The 15897-nt window shown below is 36.5% G+C and overlaps 1 protein-coding gene across 2 annotated transcripts in view; it reads left to right on the top strand.

The window, feature by feature from the left end:
- Positions 1 to 4633, top strand: part of RPS6KA5 (ribosomal protein S6 kinase A5) — a 64937-nt gene extending 60304 nt beyond the window's left edge. For both annotated transcript variants that reach the window (XM_021531936.4, XM_021531934.4), the window contains one exon: positions 203 to 4633. In XM_021531936.4, coding sequence (XP_021387611.1) covers positions 203 to 442 — 240 coding nt within the window. In that variant the 3' untranslated portion in view covers positions 443 to 4633. The remainder of the gene's footprint in view (positions 1 to 202) is intronic.
- Positions 4634 to 15897: the final 11264 nt, after the last annotated feature.

The raw sequence follows: 15897 nt of genomic DNA, 5'->3' as shown, positions 1-15897 counted from the left end.
GGAGAGGAAGATGCCAATCAGTAATGTTTTGTATTGGCTCTTATGTACCTGTAAAGGTTGGTAGAGTCATTGTTACAGCTAAAATAGGAATTAGTCAAGAAATTACATTTTATCTTGTGTTGTACTGTAGACCATTCACAATAAGTGATAAAATATGTTAAATATCTTGAAAAGCTTAGAATTACCTTTTATTTTGAAACAGGCCTTTAACAAGTACAAAAGGGAAGGATTCTGTCTCCAGAATGTGGACAAGGCACCTCTTGCAAAAAGAAGGAAAATGAAAAAAACAAGTACAAGCACAGAGACACGTAGCAGCTCCAGTGAAAGTTCCCATTCTTCTTCCTCTCATTCTCATGGTAAAACTACACCCACAAAGACATTGCAGCCCACAAACCCTACAGACAGCAATAACCCAGAAACCATCTTCCAGTTCTCTGAATGAGCAGCAGAGAATATCCTGTCTCGAGGAGTTAAGTGGTTATAGACTTGGCAGTACCTGTATTGTCTTCTCCTGCTCTTCCTCCCTGTGGCTTACAGGCTGCTACAGGAAGACTTCTGTTGCTTTAGAAATGTATTTCAGTCATACCTTTTTAGCTCTGTATTTCCATACATTTCCTTCAAGAATTGTTTGGTATCACTGGATATAGTATAATACTGTTCTACAACCAACATTGTATTCTCTGAGGGCTAAATTACTGGTGTGCGGCCAAGCTCAAGGTAAGTAGCTGTGCTGCTCATGGTACCGCTTGGAAGAAGACTGGTCCTCAGTGTCACAACCTTCCTCCCAGTTCCTTCCCCACTGCTCAAAGAAAGGAAAGCTCTATAACATGTAGAACTTCAGGATCTTCTGCTCTTATCCAGCTCTGTGAAGAATATTGTAGAATTTGATTCTTCATGCATGTAAACAATCATTGGTACAATGCACCAAAGCAGTGTAGTACTTTAAAGCCTCTTAAACTTATGGTTACATTCTGTCCCATTTATTTGAATTTTAAAATTAAAATGAAGCACTATGGAACTCTTACTTTGTTTAAAAAATAACTCCACATATCTTGTTATAAACAACTGAGAATAGAAGTCTTAGATTTTTTAAATTAATTTATTTTTTTAAACACTTCTAGGGTAAAAGATATCTGATAAGGTGAGATGTCTAGTACTGTGATACAACAATTTTTATTTTTTGAAGTTGTTAACTTCTAAAAGATTTTACAGATTCTAAAATGTAATGCTATAAGAAAAAATTAAATTTCATATTTGATGCTTTGGAAAATAGTCATATATTGAAATACCTATTTCAAGATTTAATTATAATTTATATTTTCTTTTTATAGTTAAACAATAATTTTAAAATACTAAGATTTTTTTTTTTTAAAGATGAGAAAACTCCAGTTTCAACATTTGTCATTATAGGGTCCATAAAAATGCATACCAAGTTATTTGAATTTTGCATTGTGCAAATATGGCAGTCTAATAGTGACTGTAAAATATTAGAATATATGTTTTATTTTTTGCACTTTATAACATCCAAAGGAGGTGTTCTAGAATAAAGTGCACTCAGATCTCTCTTCCTACAAGGTGCTGAGCGCTGTTTTACTGGGCTGAATGACCTGAAATCCATCATACTTGATGGCTGTGGTCATTGTGAAGGAAATTTCTGTACTTTGCAGGAGTGAATCCCTGTATATTACCCACTGTTTTCATTCCTTACTGTAAAATGCAAAGCTCTTTCTATCTTGCTTTTACATTGTATATAACAAATACTAGACTTGGGCACCTTGTGTAGTGTAGATGTTAACAACTTATGCACTGGGAATACTAAAGGGAAATTATATTGAACACTGTGCTTCACGACTTGTTCACTGTGGTGTTCTACAGTGAAGTATTTCCTACTGTGATAGTATAGTATGTACATAACTGTTTGGAATCATAAATGTGACTTCAAGAAACATCAGCATAAACTTTTAAATCAGTATATTTTATAAATTTATGGAGAGCTCTTTTATAGCTTGCATTCTCAATGACTAGGGGTAACTTAAGTGCTAAAGATGACTCCAGTTTTGCAAATGCTTACATGTGTAAGTTTTCACTGAAGTCAGAGAAGCTCCTTGTCATATGCCTAAATTTGTGTGATGGAAGACTCATTGACTAGAGGATTTTGTTAACAGCTGTCTCTATGCTGAAGTAACCTTAATCCAAACCCTATGCAAAAAAAAAAAAAAAAAGGTTATAGAAATTGTTTATATCAGTGGTTTTATTTATAGAATTATATCAGATATCAGTATTGACACATACAATAAATCCATGTTTACAGGGATTGTGTGTATCAAAACAAGGCTTTGAAGCCCAACATGTTTGTTCTGTGTTTCTTTAATATTAATAATGGCATTCTGAGGTTTTGGAATTGCTCATGTGAAATAGTTTACTACTTTCTTGATGTGAATGTCAACAGTAATTGCAGCATTAATTTCAGGTTGATGTGAATATTGAGATTTGCACTGTTTATGTAGAAGTAGTATATTTAAAGATCAGTCTATGTGCTAATAACAACCAATTTTAAGTGGCCTATGTTAAAGTATTGAAAAATAATTGTCAGTGTAATATATTCAGATTTGCTTTCTGAATGCTCTCTTTGGAAGTAATCTCAATAGTGAACATGGCTCATTTGTAAAAGAATACTTTTCCTCTCCTGAATAAACTTGCTGTAAATACAACAAACAATCCACCATTTATACTTGTCATGCAGACAGTATAAGTGAATTGGGAGAATGGAGAACAGGTTGCTTATAAAGTTTGCACTTCGATGAGTTTGTGGAACTTGTCTTCAGGATGAGGACAAGAAAAAGCAATTTCAGTCTGATTTCATGTAAGTGTAAAAAACTGTGGGATACCAGGTGGATTTGGAATATTGTGATCCAGCTGAAAGAACTTAAATGTTAGGAACACTGAACAGTTGTTCTCTATTGGGAAATTTAAACTGTTTTTTGACAAACTGATGAAACAACAAGAATGTTTGCAGAAGATACTAAATGCTAGAGATAATGGCTGTATTGTCAATCTGTTTTTCTACACAGTTTTGAGAGACTGTTGTGAGACTAAAGTTATTAGAATACATCACTTGCATCGAAGATAACTTTTATAGCTGAATATTTCTGTGTCCTCTTTGTGCTCTCATGGTAGTTGTTTAATAAAAAATTAATCCCAGGCTATTTCTTTTGGGCAGGGCCAAGTACATTTAGGTGTCACCTTGTATTTGCTTTGAACCAGTTACCCAGGGTAGCTGAAATGCTTGACTGCCTGCTGCCTCCAGGTGACCAAGCTCTTGAGGAGGAAGTGTACTTGACACTAAGCTGTCAGAATTTTTAGATTAGCATCTTTACATAAATAACTGCTGATGTACATACACATTGATAGACTGAAAGTTGAGTTGCAAACTAGGCAGCTCAAGAATAAGTTTTACATCTTGTTCTGATGTCCCTGCAGGAGCGTATTTACTCTTGGCAGAACAGGGTTTTAATCTGTTGACCAGCCTGGAACTCAAGGTCATATAAAGACCATGAGCCGTGTTTTCCATACTCAGACCACTGTTTCAAATTTGAAGTGTACAAGTTAATCTTCATTAGTACTATAAATACTTTTTATTGTCTTGGTGAAGAGGTGCTACATTGTGAATTATGTGTATACTCAGATTAAGTTTTCTTAACAGTGCTTCTGTGCCTCAATCTGCTTTAATGTCTAATATGATATCTGTCTACTGTCAGAAATAGAGTGCTGTCAGCAATGCTGTAGGCAGATTTGTGTGAAAAATCAAATTTCTTATGAGTAGAGATTTCAATTAGTGTGGGTTTTAATCTAATCTTCAAGGTACTCAGTATCTGGTAAAGCCATTTCTTTGTAATACTTTTAGAAACACAAATACTAGTATTAGCAGGTAATTCTGCTAAAGGATTTAGAGAAGTACAAAGAAAACATAACTTACAGTTCCTCTGGCTTAGTGAAATTTCTATACTTTAAGGAAAAGAATCAGTGTATTGGGCTTATTTATTGTTTACTGCTATGAAAAAAAAACTATTAAACATTAAACAGTTGGGGACTAGGGGCAATATGTATTTCATCACAGAATGGATTGAGGCTTCAAATTTGCTCTGCTGATGGATGCATTTTCTCAGCCCTTTTCCGTGGCTACTTTTCTGAACAAAATAATTCCTACACAGATGTATCTCTTCTCGGTCATCTGAGAACAGAATAATTCTCAGCAAAAAATGTGTTCATTGGTTATAATGAAATGTTGCACAAGTATATTATACTTTGTGCATATGTTGTCTGCATGCATGTAGATACATGCTGTTATTGCATGACTAGATCTCAATTTAAAGTAATATGCTTTGATTAAGAAAACTTGAATTTTAAAAATGGGTTCTGGACTCACGCAGATTTGGAGGACCAGATAAAGCTGCCACAGAAGAGGAAGAAGGTTATGGGAAGTCAGAAGTGAGAATCTTCTGAGCAGATATTTTCAGGGGTAATTTCTCCCCCGGCTATCTCCCTGTTCATGTATTATTCACTGACAATGAATTGCAAGCTTTCTTGCTAGTTGTCCAACATAAACATATTTCTTACCTCTGCAGGTCCCTGAGCATGTGTGTGTGTGGCTTTATAACATTTAGTTCATCATATTGAAATTATTTGTTGTGTCTCAGGTATCATTCCAGGTGTTTTTACTAAATTAATGGTTTTTATTCCTTCCCTGATAAGCGACAGTCTTTTTCAAATTCCAGTTTTTACATGACAAAACATTATATTGCCTTCCTTCAGTTGAGATAGTTGACTGAATATTCTGGATTGAGAGAACAGAATATAACATGGATATTTCAACTCAGTTTGGTCCTTTAGCCCACAAGGCATTAGATTATCTAAAAGTAGAAGAAATGCAGAGCTGTTCACTAACTCTTGCCTGCCATCACACATTTTTATATATCATGTATTAAATAGATTCTGAATGTTCAGAACACCTATGTAGAAAAGAAAACTCAGACTGATTCCTGTAGTCTGCAGTAGAAAATAAAGTGATACTTTCAATTACATAGACCAGCTCTTGTTTATTGTGCCCAGAAACTGCATAATAGAAAAATGCAAGAGACCTGCAGTAATGCAAATTTCAAGAAAATATGTATTTTGACAATCTTCATGTTCTGTGTGATAGAAATGGAAGACAGCAACTGGCTGGGAAACAATTACAAGTGTTTAGGTAGAGATATTATGGGCTGGTCTGACTAATACTTTATTCAGTGGTAGAGAGAAATCCATATTATTCACATGTAAAATTGATTTTAAAAATTGGCAACCAATCTAACTGTATTTACAAGAGTCATGCAGAAGTCTGCTAACTTCCTTTGAAATGCCAATAATAAAGAAAAGAAAAACAGAACTCTTCTTAATTGCTTCAGGAACTGCCAAAAAACCTAACAGATGAAACCGCAAACTGAGTGCAAACTTCTTACAGCTTTCTTAATACAAAGATATTTGTCAAGAAATCCAGCATCAAATATTAAAAGTGGTCTCATTTGTGTTCATCTGGTTTTCCCTAATTGTTTTTTTTATTTTGTTAAATATGTAGTTGTCTTGGTATGATTACGATCAAATTTCTATTTTTGTAAGCAGAAATAAAATAAAAGAGTTTAGGATTAGGCCTTGTGAATAACCAAAATCTGTTTGGAAAGGTAGCCATTTCAAAATATGCATATATATATTAATGATATTTGCTGATAAAACTATGTCTAGCCAAGTACATTTTATCTAAGTTATGGGTATGATTCTGTGTGACATTCAGCTATGCTAAAAAAGCTTTCAAGTTTAAAGTCTTCAGAGTTAAGAAAAGTGCAAAGAAAGGGGAAAATTTAAAGGTGATGCTGCAGAGAGGGGACAATGCTTGAAATTTGTCCCTAAGTTACTTGAGGTGACTGCTTACAGATGTGTCATTGTATGGTCTGCAGAAGCTCACTCAATAGTAACAGTGCATATGTTTTTTTCTCTATAAAAGTCATATACAGTGGAGAAGAAAAATTAAATTCACAGAACCAGCAAATACCTCAAAGCTTTTCTCAGGTGTCTCCTTAATGAGTTCTCATTCTTTAAGCAAATAAACCTGCTGTACATAACAGTTACTCTTGTTGAACTTATGCCTTTTTGAGGGAGCAGGATCCCACTCTGGTGATGTGCTCACTATAGAGGGATGCTACAAATTAGAGCTTGAGGTGCTGTGTCCCTGCTGCTTTTACGTTCCAGTGTTCATACAATTCTGCTTAGTATGTATCACCATGTCAGTCCATTGCAGCTGAGGCAGGTCAGTTCAGTTTTTAGTGCTGTCAAATGAAAAGCAAGACTTGAGATCTACTTCTGGACCAAAATGAGAACAGGCTTTAAATCTTAACATGCTGCTGGATTACAAAAATGAATAAAAGTTTGGCATTGGCTTTCAATTTTGGTAGTCTTAAGATGCTCTTGCAGCAACTATGGATGCTTACAGATAACTTTACAGTATTGATCTCTCTCATCTGCAGAGAAAGAGACCTGCAGAATTGTTTTCTTGCCAGATAAAAACTTTTACGGTAGTCCTAGTAGGAGAACTCGTATCTAATTTCTGCCTTTACCTTTGAAGCTGTAAAGGCAAAAATTGAAATGGTGACAGATTCTGACAGCTGGTTATAAAGGAGCAGGCTCTGTTAATTTGCAGTGATTGGAACAGGGTGTTCTATTTCATGTGTCAATGTGGGCAGGGAATGGGGAGAAGGAAAGAAATGGGAAGAAGGGAATGCTGAGTGCTTTGCGTTGCTGTAATTTACAGGACATTCTGGTTGTACATCATTGCTTTTGAAGGAGCAATGATATCCTCATTCAGTTAAAATCTTTTTGAATAAAAGAACCCCACGCAGATTAACCTGGCAACTTTTCTTCTTGGAAACTGCAGTTTTCAAGTGGCAAATACAGCATTATGGACATGAATTCCTTATTTCTTTAATGCCAGTTATCAACAGATTGCAGTGGAATTTTCTTTTTGACAGATACACACTTCTCTAAATTCTTTATCATGCCAACATGCAAAACCTTGTGACAGGTTCAAAAAAGCAAGAGAATCAAAAGGCAAGATAATTAATTGAATTGGTTTTTTTTGCCTAATATTCAGGAAATGAATGAGGATTTTTGGAGTGAGTCCAGAGGATGATTGTGAATTTGATAGAAGTACTAGAAGAAAGGATAATTTTGTGAATATAGTGGTGAAGAAAATACAGGAAAGCTATGTTCTAGAAGACTGCTCAGGACTTGTAGAATATTAGTGGAACCAGATGTCAAGTGCACGCTCCTGTCTCTAGGGCTGTTCAAGCCTAACCATGCTTATTATTGATGATAAGCCCAGACTGTTGGCCAGTCCTGTCAGAAACACAGGTTTTAGGAAAATTTGTTGCTGGGCTTCTGTCTTGGAGGTACTTCTTATTTGCAGGTTTTGTTAAGCACCAGGGTATGATCAACATTTGGCAAATCAGACCCTTCAGCTATGCTGGAATGGTATCTGTAATGAAGGTTTTGATCTTAGGCAGCCTGTGTTCTTCTTCAAACTATGTTGTTAAAAACAGGAAGAGAGGGGGTTTTTTTTTGCCCTGTATTGTGTGGTTAACCAGTTTGGCGGCTTCAAAGTTAATGCAAAGTAATCTGGAGAAGTACATAATGTAATTGATAAAAAGTCAGCCTTGGATTCCCATAAGAGAAGCTCATGGAGAGCACAGTGCAGAGCAATAGCATGGGTATTCCCTGTGGTCTGCAGGTCCATCGTTCTTCTGACTACTGAAGTTGTGTGTCCTGGGAACTCTTCTCTCAGAAAAATGTAAAAAAAAATATAAACCAAATATCTGAAGTCTAGGGAGACGATACATGGATGAAGGCAGTTGTATTGGTAATAACCAGAGTTTATTGGCTGTTACATTATGCTTGACTTCTCTGGCAGTAGGGAGAAGTATCTGAACAAGTCTCTAAGACAGACTGATAGTATTTCAGCTGTTACTGAGCTCGAACACTGTCAGGAGCTTGGGTTTAGAGGAAAATGTGTGAATATATATGGTGAAATTCTATGGTATAATGATATCATCATACCTAAAGAATCCTACATTTTTCTTGCATACCTTGGGATTAAGTAGGTTATGCAGGTTTTCTTTGGGTTTTTCACGGGGATGCATGTATGGTGTTTGCTTTTAATTACTGTTATTTATTTTTACTCCCCGTGTTTTATATGTAGTTGTCTTACTTTCCTGGCCTTTCTATTTATGTTAACCCACTCATTTCTTTGATTTCTGTAGTCTTTCTGCTTGTCCTGAAAGGTAATACATGGGTATTTCGGCCCAAAGAGAACTGTGGAGTCAAATGGCCAATATACAGAGGAAATAAAACCATGAAGAAAAGCTATGCAATAAACATTTTCCTTTATCATTGTGGAAATACCCAGTTTAAATTGCACTGATCATTAAATAGGTACCTTACTCTTCAGATGACTTAAGTGACAAACAGAATTAATATTGCTAGAAGTACAAAAAAAACAGTTTTAAAAATAACTAAATAAAAATTTTGGACAGGGGAAATGTGTGCAAACTGAAAGGTATGAGCTGAAGTGCCACCTTCAAACTTGGATTGAAATATACTCTGAACAAGGTGCCAGATCTTGCTGGCTGACTTTTACACTTTGAATTAGAGTTAGGTCAGCAGCAGGTAGGAGAAATCAGCTTTTTCCTGCAGATGTGGAACTTCCGATTTTCAGGAACCTGTAATTGGATCCAGCAGGAGCAGTAAGAGGCTGAAAACTGGCAGTTAGCCCCAGAAGCTTTGTGAATCATCTTTGTGAAGATGGAAAAAGTCCATAGGAGGATAGTTCACATCCATTCTCAACAGGCCATCCTCACAGTAAGATTATTGTTTTCTACTTGAGTTTTTATCAAGCAGCTAAAAAAAGCATATATGCTGTTTTTACCTTATCTGTGCTGATAGAATGATCTCCAGGGCACTGAAGCAGACTGGAAGTTCTATTCTGTGGTTTCAGACAAAAGCTAGACCTTTTGGAGATTTCTTTGATCATGTTACTGTGTTTTAAATGAACCAGTTGTAATCTTCTCTGGAAATACCAAATTGAGCTTTTCATAGAAAGGAGCTATGACATGGGACTATGACAGAAGATATGAAGAGGGAAAAAAAATTAAAAATTAATTTTAATCTCTGAAGATTCTCTGAAGCTGAAAGCAGAATTTCTTTTGACCTACAAGAGCAAGTGTTAGGCAGTAGAGTTCTGAAAGTCTGAGTTAGACCAGATAAGGTAAGTTGTAGTGTGTGATGCTAACTGAGTATTGTAAGAATGTCAGAAATGTAATGCTGAGTCAAACCAGTGGGGCAAGAATTGCACACAGCACTCCAGTGCAGATTAGTGTGGGCTACACTGTGGCAGAATTATGCTGGCTGCGTGGTCCTCAGTAGTCTTTTTGGTGATGCCTGGTGTTTTGTAGGCTGCCACTGCACAATGCAGCAAGGATTTCAGGGAATTGTCTGTGGATGTCCTGACAGTTTGTATCAAATGTAAATCAGTTGTGTCTAGACAACTTGTGTTTGATCAATTCATGTTGATAAAAAACATGCAATCTTGTTTTGGGAGAAATCAAGACTGGAAGAATCTGCTGCCTATTTGGTATTTAACCAGTTAATTATTGTGATAACTTTTTAAAGATCTAATTTCTTATATAACTTTATTTGGAGCAGGTCTCAACTTTTTTTGTTTTGTATAGTTGTTTTCTTTTTAAATGCTGTTTTCTTTACATTATATTTAATTTCCAAAATGTTAAGCAAATATTTTTTTGGTTCTGCCAGTTGTTATGGCAGAAACTGGTGACTGGTCAGATCTCTGAACCTATATTTGCTATGCAGAAGTAGCAGCTCACACTTGTGTTACTGGGTCCACTCTGTTTCTGACTAGTAGGAGTGTGGATCTCTTGGAATTTTCCCTAGTTGATCATAGAAAGTCTCCTTCTCCCCTCTCTGCTAAGGACCTTGCTTTTGGAACATAATAACATAGGCTTGTATGCACATTTTTTCTTAGGGTCACATCAGGCTGGGCAGACTGTGTTTCCCACTTTCTTCCACCTTCCTTTGGCACACAGGCAGGAGCCCAGTGTCTTCAGGATGCCCCTGGTGTTCCATGACCTGTTCAAAGGCACATGAGCCACTCTTTGTTTAAGACTATTTTGTATTAATTCTGGATCTGCTGATTTTTTGAAGACTTCTCTCCAGTTATAACATAAGTAAAACATCTAATTTAAATGCATGATTTTTCATTCTTTCCAAACAGAACAAAAATAGTCGCTGAATACTCCTTTGCCACCAATGTTTTTCTTTCCTCTGGATAATAATGAACTGATGATGTTGCTGAAATTTTTCGTTGTCCTCGGCAACTTTCTTAGCCATTTCTCATAGTATTCACACCATACAGTATTTTCTGTCAATGTTTTAAGCTACTACGGGTTTAGAAATTTTCCCAAGTTGTGTGTAGCTTTCGACTCCCTCTGGTGGTCTGGCAATGGAGCTGGCAAATAGTTCGTCTGTCGCTCACTGCAACAAGCAAATGTTTGTTTGCAGTATGACATTGTATTTTATTTTTCCCCTTAAGGAATAGTCAAAAATGGTACATGGCTGGTTTTCTGTTTTGAAAAGTAGAGGCCTAAGAACGTGCAAAACCGTTGTATCTTTCTAAAAACATATAATTACTATTTAAAAAAAAAAAATCCGTAATACTATTCTGGATGCTGTTTTCAGAAGTAAGTCAAAAGAATAGGAAAATGCCTTTGCTTATGAGGTTCAATTTGCCTAGGAAGATCTTCGTTTTTGAGTTTAAACTAGAGATTAAGCTACAATCTTGATCATATCTAGAATTTAGCTGAATTGTGTCTGTGAGTTTTGTTATTGTGCAAAGACAGTGCAGGGTCCCTCTTCACCTGCTTCCCTTCAAGCAGTGTTTGAAACAGAGCAGGAGAGAGGCTTACCATGACAGTAGCACAATGAATGAGCCATGATTAGACCCTACCCTGGCTTTTCCCTGAACTTAAAAGTAGCCAAAGCACTTATCTAAAATCCCTAGATCTTTGAACATGACTGCAATGTTTTACACTGGCACAATAAAAATGAGAAACAGCAAGATATGTCATTTTTCTTCCCATTTTGTTCCCTATTTTTTACTACATATTAATGCAGGATAGCAAATTTACTGGCACCATACCATTGTAAAAATACGGTTGGTGGAGTAAGTTTCAATTCAGATATAAATACATTTATTTAGCCTCTGAAAAACAGTGGTGTGCAGGTTTCTTTAAATTCTGGGAGGTGACTTTTTTTTGGTGTGTGTAAATATGTGCATTTGTGGTGCAGATGACTTTTCCAGGCACAGTTTATCAGGTTTAAAACGTAGTATGGAACATGGAGCTGGAAGAACAGGATTTTAGTAGAAACTTGCAGCTGAGTGATAACTCTGTTGCCCTTTCACTGGCAATACTGGCTCCCATTTCACATGGGTGGGCTTAGAAAGGACTTCTTTTGGCATATGATTTTTTTTTTTTTTAGCACATTTAGTAATTAAACTTTGGATTCAGACAATATCAATGGCTGCTAGCCCCAGTCATTTACTAATGACTGTGAATGAACACAAAGGAATTTCATAAAATAGTAAAAATATCTGTTTGCCTGATTGTACAAGCTTACATTCCATTTTCAGTATCAATTTCCCATTATCTCACAAGTGCTGTATGAACTGAATCACTTTGAAGGCAACAAACTACAAAATCAAGTCCATTTTAAAGAAAGCTTTTCAGGTTCCTAAGTTTTCTTGAATTGTTTTGTGTATGGTTTCAACTTGCAAACAGGCATAAAGCTTAATGATTTACAAAATAATGTACATTTGCAGATGTAACTATGTCTAAGAAAATGAACTCCTCTAAGTACAAAACCTTGAAATAATTTGATAAAGTTTATTTTACTTTTTACATGATTGTCTTCCTTGCTATGAGGCAGGGGTGGTAGGTTTTATACTGGGCTTTTTGTCAGACTGTTGATTTAGTGAATACTCTTCAGTCTCACTTCCTTTCAAACAGTGTGTTTATACTCTCAAAAAAGAGACAAATGTCACTGTGAAATTCTTTCCTCAAAGAATTTTCATATGGTCTGTTCTCCATTCCTACTGAAATCAGTAATCTCTATGAAATTGAGAACTGTGTAGTTCCTCCTTTCAACAACAATGTTGCATTAACTGAAAAAAAAAGACAACTTGGGTTCCAGTAAAAGTTTTGCTTCTGTTAATGGTTATGAGCTGTGCTCTTCACTCTAGGGAAATTAATTATCCCACTAATGAGCTTTGGCCTGAGAATTTTTGCACTTCACATTTAACAGAATATCAGATGGTAGTAGGAGTTGATTATGATTGCCTTAAAATACAAATAGTATTTGAATTGCATCTCTGATCACTTGCAGTAGGAATATATTTAACATTCTAATAGGCATTATAATGTTGATTTTAATTGAAAGAGAAAAGATTAGTAAAATTACCATTTGTGTGAAGGAAAAGCTTTTTAATGTTTAATTTTTATTTTATTTTACTGTGGATATAAAAAGAGGACTTTTATGCTGTCTTCTGTATCACCATATTACCCTCAAAATTGTTTTCTTTCTCTGATGTATACTATGGGTAGAAAAATAATTTTAAGAATCAGCATCATGACTAGCAGTTTCAGACAAACTTTTTGGAAAAAAACATACCACTGGTCAGTGTGCCAAACCAAAACCAGAGTGTAGTAGGTAAACTTGCATATTCAACACTTTTTCTTTAAATAGTGAAACAACACTGGCTATTAAGCATTGCTAACCTATGACACAAGTTGGCTGTTAATCTTGGATTCTTCCCTGCCACATCAGTGGTGAATAGTATTTGTCTAAGAAGCCAAAAATTCGGTCTAGAATAAAAACCCATTGACCCTGCAAGTTTACTTGTAGGAGCTTTTTTCCACTCCTCTGGGTTTTGAGCAGTCTATTTTCATATGTCGCCTTTATAAATGCAAGTATTTTGAATTGTTTTTTTTGTGATTCCTTGTTGTAGAATATTTAATATCTTAGCAGAGATTGAAGTGCTGCTTTTTCTAAGTCAGTGAATATTCTCTCTTACATTGTCACCAGTTTAAAGGCCCATCACACCTGTTTCTCATAGATCTGTGTGGAGTACTAGTGCAGAAAGTTTCTTTACCAGGTTTATTTTCAGGTTATGAGAAGAATGAGAGTACCATATGAGTGTGTGTATTGGGTTTGTGTGGCCAGGTTTTGGTAGTGGAGGGGACACTACCGGAATGGTTTCTGTGAGCAGCTGCTGAAACTTCTCTCACATCCAACAGAGCCAGTGCAGCTGGCTTCAGGATGGACCTACTGCTGGCCAAGGCTGAGTTCATCAGAGAAGATAGTAAAACCTCTGTGATAACATATTTAAGAAAGAAAAAAAAGTTATTGCACAGATGTAATTGTGACCAGGAAGAGAGAAGTGAGAATATGTGAGAGGAACAATTCTGCAGACACCAAGGTCAGTCCAGGAGAGCCAGGAGGTGCTCCAGGCACTGGAGCCAAGAGTCCCCTGCAGCCCGTGGTGAAGACCATGGTGAGCAGCTGTGCCCCTGAATCCTATGGAGGTCAGCAGGGGAGCAGAGATCCACCTGGAGCAGGGGGGTGCTCAGAGGAAGGCTGTGAGCCCATGGGAGCACATTCCTGACAGAGACCTGCAGACCTGTGGAGAGAGAAGCCCATGTTAGGGAGGGTTTGACTTGTGACTCTATGGGGGATCCACACTGGAGCAGCAGGCTCCTGAAGGACTGCATCCTGTAAAGGGACCCACACTGCAGCAGTTCATGCAGAACTGCAGCAGTTCATGCAGAACTGCAGCCCACGACAAGGACTCACACTGGAGAAGTCCGTGGAGAACTGTCTCATGGGAAGGACCCCTCTTCCTGAGCAGTGGCAGAAACAACAGGTGATGAACTGACCATAAGCCCTGTTCCCTGGCTGCCTGTGCCGCTGGCGGGGGGGAGGTAGAGCCCAGGAAAGAGGGGAAGGGTGGGGGAGAAGTGTTTTCATTATTTGGTTTATCCTGCTCTGATTCTGCTTGATAATAAATTAAAATACTATCTGCAAACTGAGTCTGTTTTGCCCGTGACAGTAATCAGTGAGTGACCTCTGCCTGCCCTTATCTCAACTCATGAGCCTTCCGTTGTATTTTCTCTCCCTGTTCACTTGTGGAGGGGAATGATCATGTAGCTTTGGGGGGAGTACCTGTCATCCAGCCAGGCTCAGACCACCACAGTGTGTAGCTGTGTAGTGAAAGGCCGTGTTTCTTCATACCAAGCTCATGAAACTGCACTGAGCAATCCACTGTTTCTCTTCCCCCTGTGTCTGGGGAGATTGGAGTGGGAGAGATAGCATAAGGCAAAATGATTGACCAATACATCTTAGTAATTTTTCTGCATTTTGAATTTCCCTCTTTTTCACAAACCAGGTATCCCTCTATATTTGCTAGGCAGCAGCCTCACCTTACAAGCAGATTATTTCTAGCCAAGTTATATGTATGCTTTGGTCTGACCCAACAGTGTAATAAATAGGCCATCTCCAGGAAAGAACACTTTGTTAAAGGTTGAAAAAATAAGGGCTGATTGACAAAATATGCAGGATTTTGCTTATTTTCTCTCTTACTTTTATGCTATCCATTCCAAATCCATGATTGTATTCCATTATGGGTCATCTACAATGGAATCAGAACAGTCTTGGGTGTATGGAAGTTTCATTAATGTTAAAGCAGATTTCCTAAGCATTTCAAAATGTGATAATTCCTTTTGCATAGATGTCTCACTTCATAAGTAGGAGCTGTTGAGATAATAAGCCTGATGAGCTGTAATGTAAATATTTTAATACTATTTGTGGTAGCTTTTAGTGAAATGATGTGATCAGTGCTAACAAAATGTGTTAGAATTGTTGTGAGTCAATATGAATAATCTTTATAGGCAAACAGCTCTTTTAGAAAGTTGAAATTTTAGTTTTCATAGTCTTATCTGTAAAAGAACTAGTAGTTCAAATATCAAACATTTTAAATGATCATTCTTTTCCTTCCTAATTTTTAACTTATCTTTTCTCCCCAGTAAAAAAAACACGTTATAATCTGTTTGATGTTCTCTGGATCTTCTGAAAACTCATGTATGCAAAAAATGCTTTATTATTTATTTATTCTTTTGTTACATTATTAAGTCCTCTCTTCAATCCTGCAGTACTCCATTGTATTTTTTAAACACTGTTATGCTCTACTACCATTTCATTTCACTTTTAAAATCTGAAGAATATTTTGTTTGAAATGGGACTGTAACCTGGAGGTGCTATAAAAGCAATTTGACTAAAAGGCAAATTACAATATCTGAATTTTGTGTTGTTATGCTTTTAATAACACTGGGAATGAAAAGTAAATTACTTGAAACACTGAACAAGATAATTTATGCCTGTCATAATGTTACAATAGCTGTAATGGTCTAAGGATGATGGAAGCAAAACAAGATTTGTTGCAAGTAGTATTTATTACATTGAGGATATAGCTGGGAAATACACTAACAAGCTTTTAATTGTGTAAGCCTGGGTCTGTTCCTAGTCAATTCAATGGAAACTGCAAATATTTTAAAAAATTCTGATGTTTCAGCTGATGATCAAAACCAAGCAAAACTTCAGAAAGCACCTGTCTCTAGTATATGTGAACACAGACGAAGCAGATAATTGTTTTGAAATTCTATTATGTAAACAACTGTCCCAATGCCC

Source organism: Lonchura striata, chromosome 5, assembly GCF_050655825.1.
Source record: "Lonchura striata isolate lonStrDom1 chromosome 5, ASM5065582v1, whole genome shotgun sequence".
NCBI lineage: Eukaryota > Metazoa > Chordata > Aves > Passeriformes > Estrildidae > Lonchura > Lonchura striata.
The sequence above is the reverse complement of the archived record's forward strand: the minus strand, read 5'-3'. Positions and strand labels throughout refer to the sequence as shown.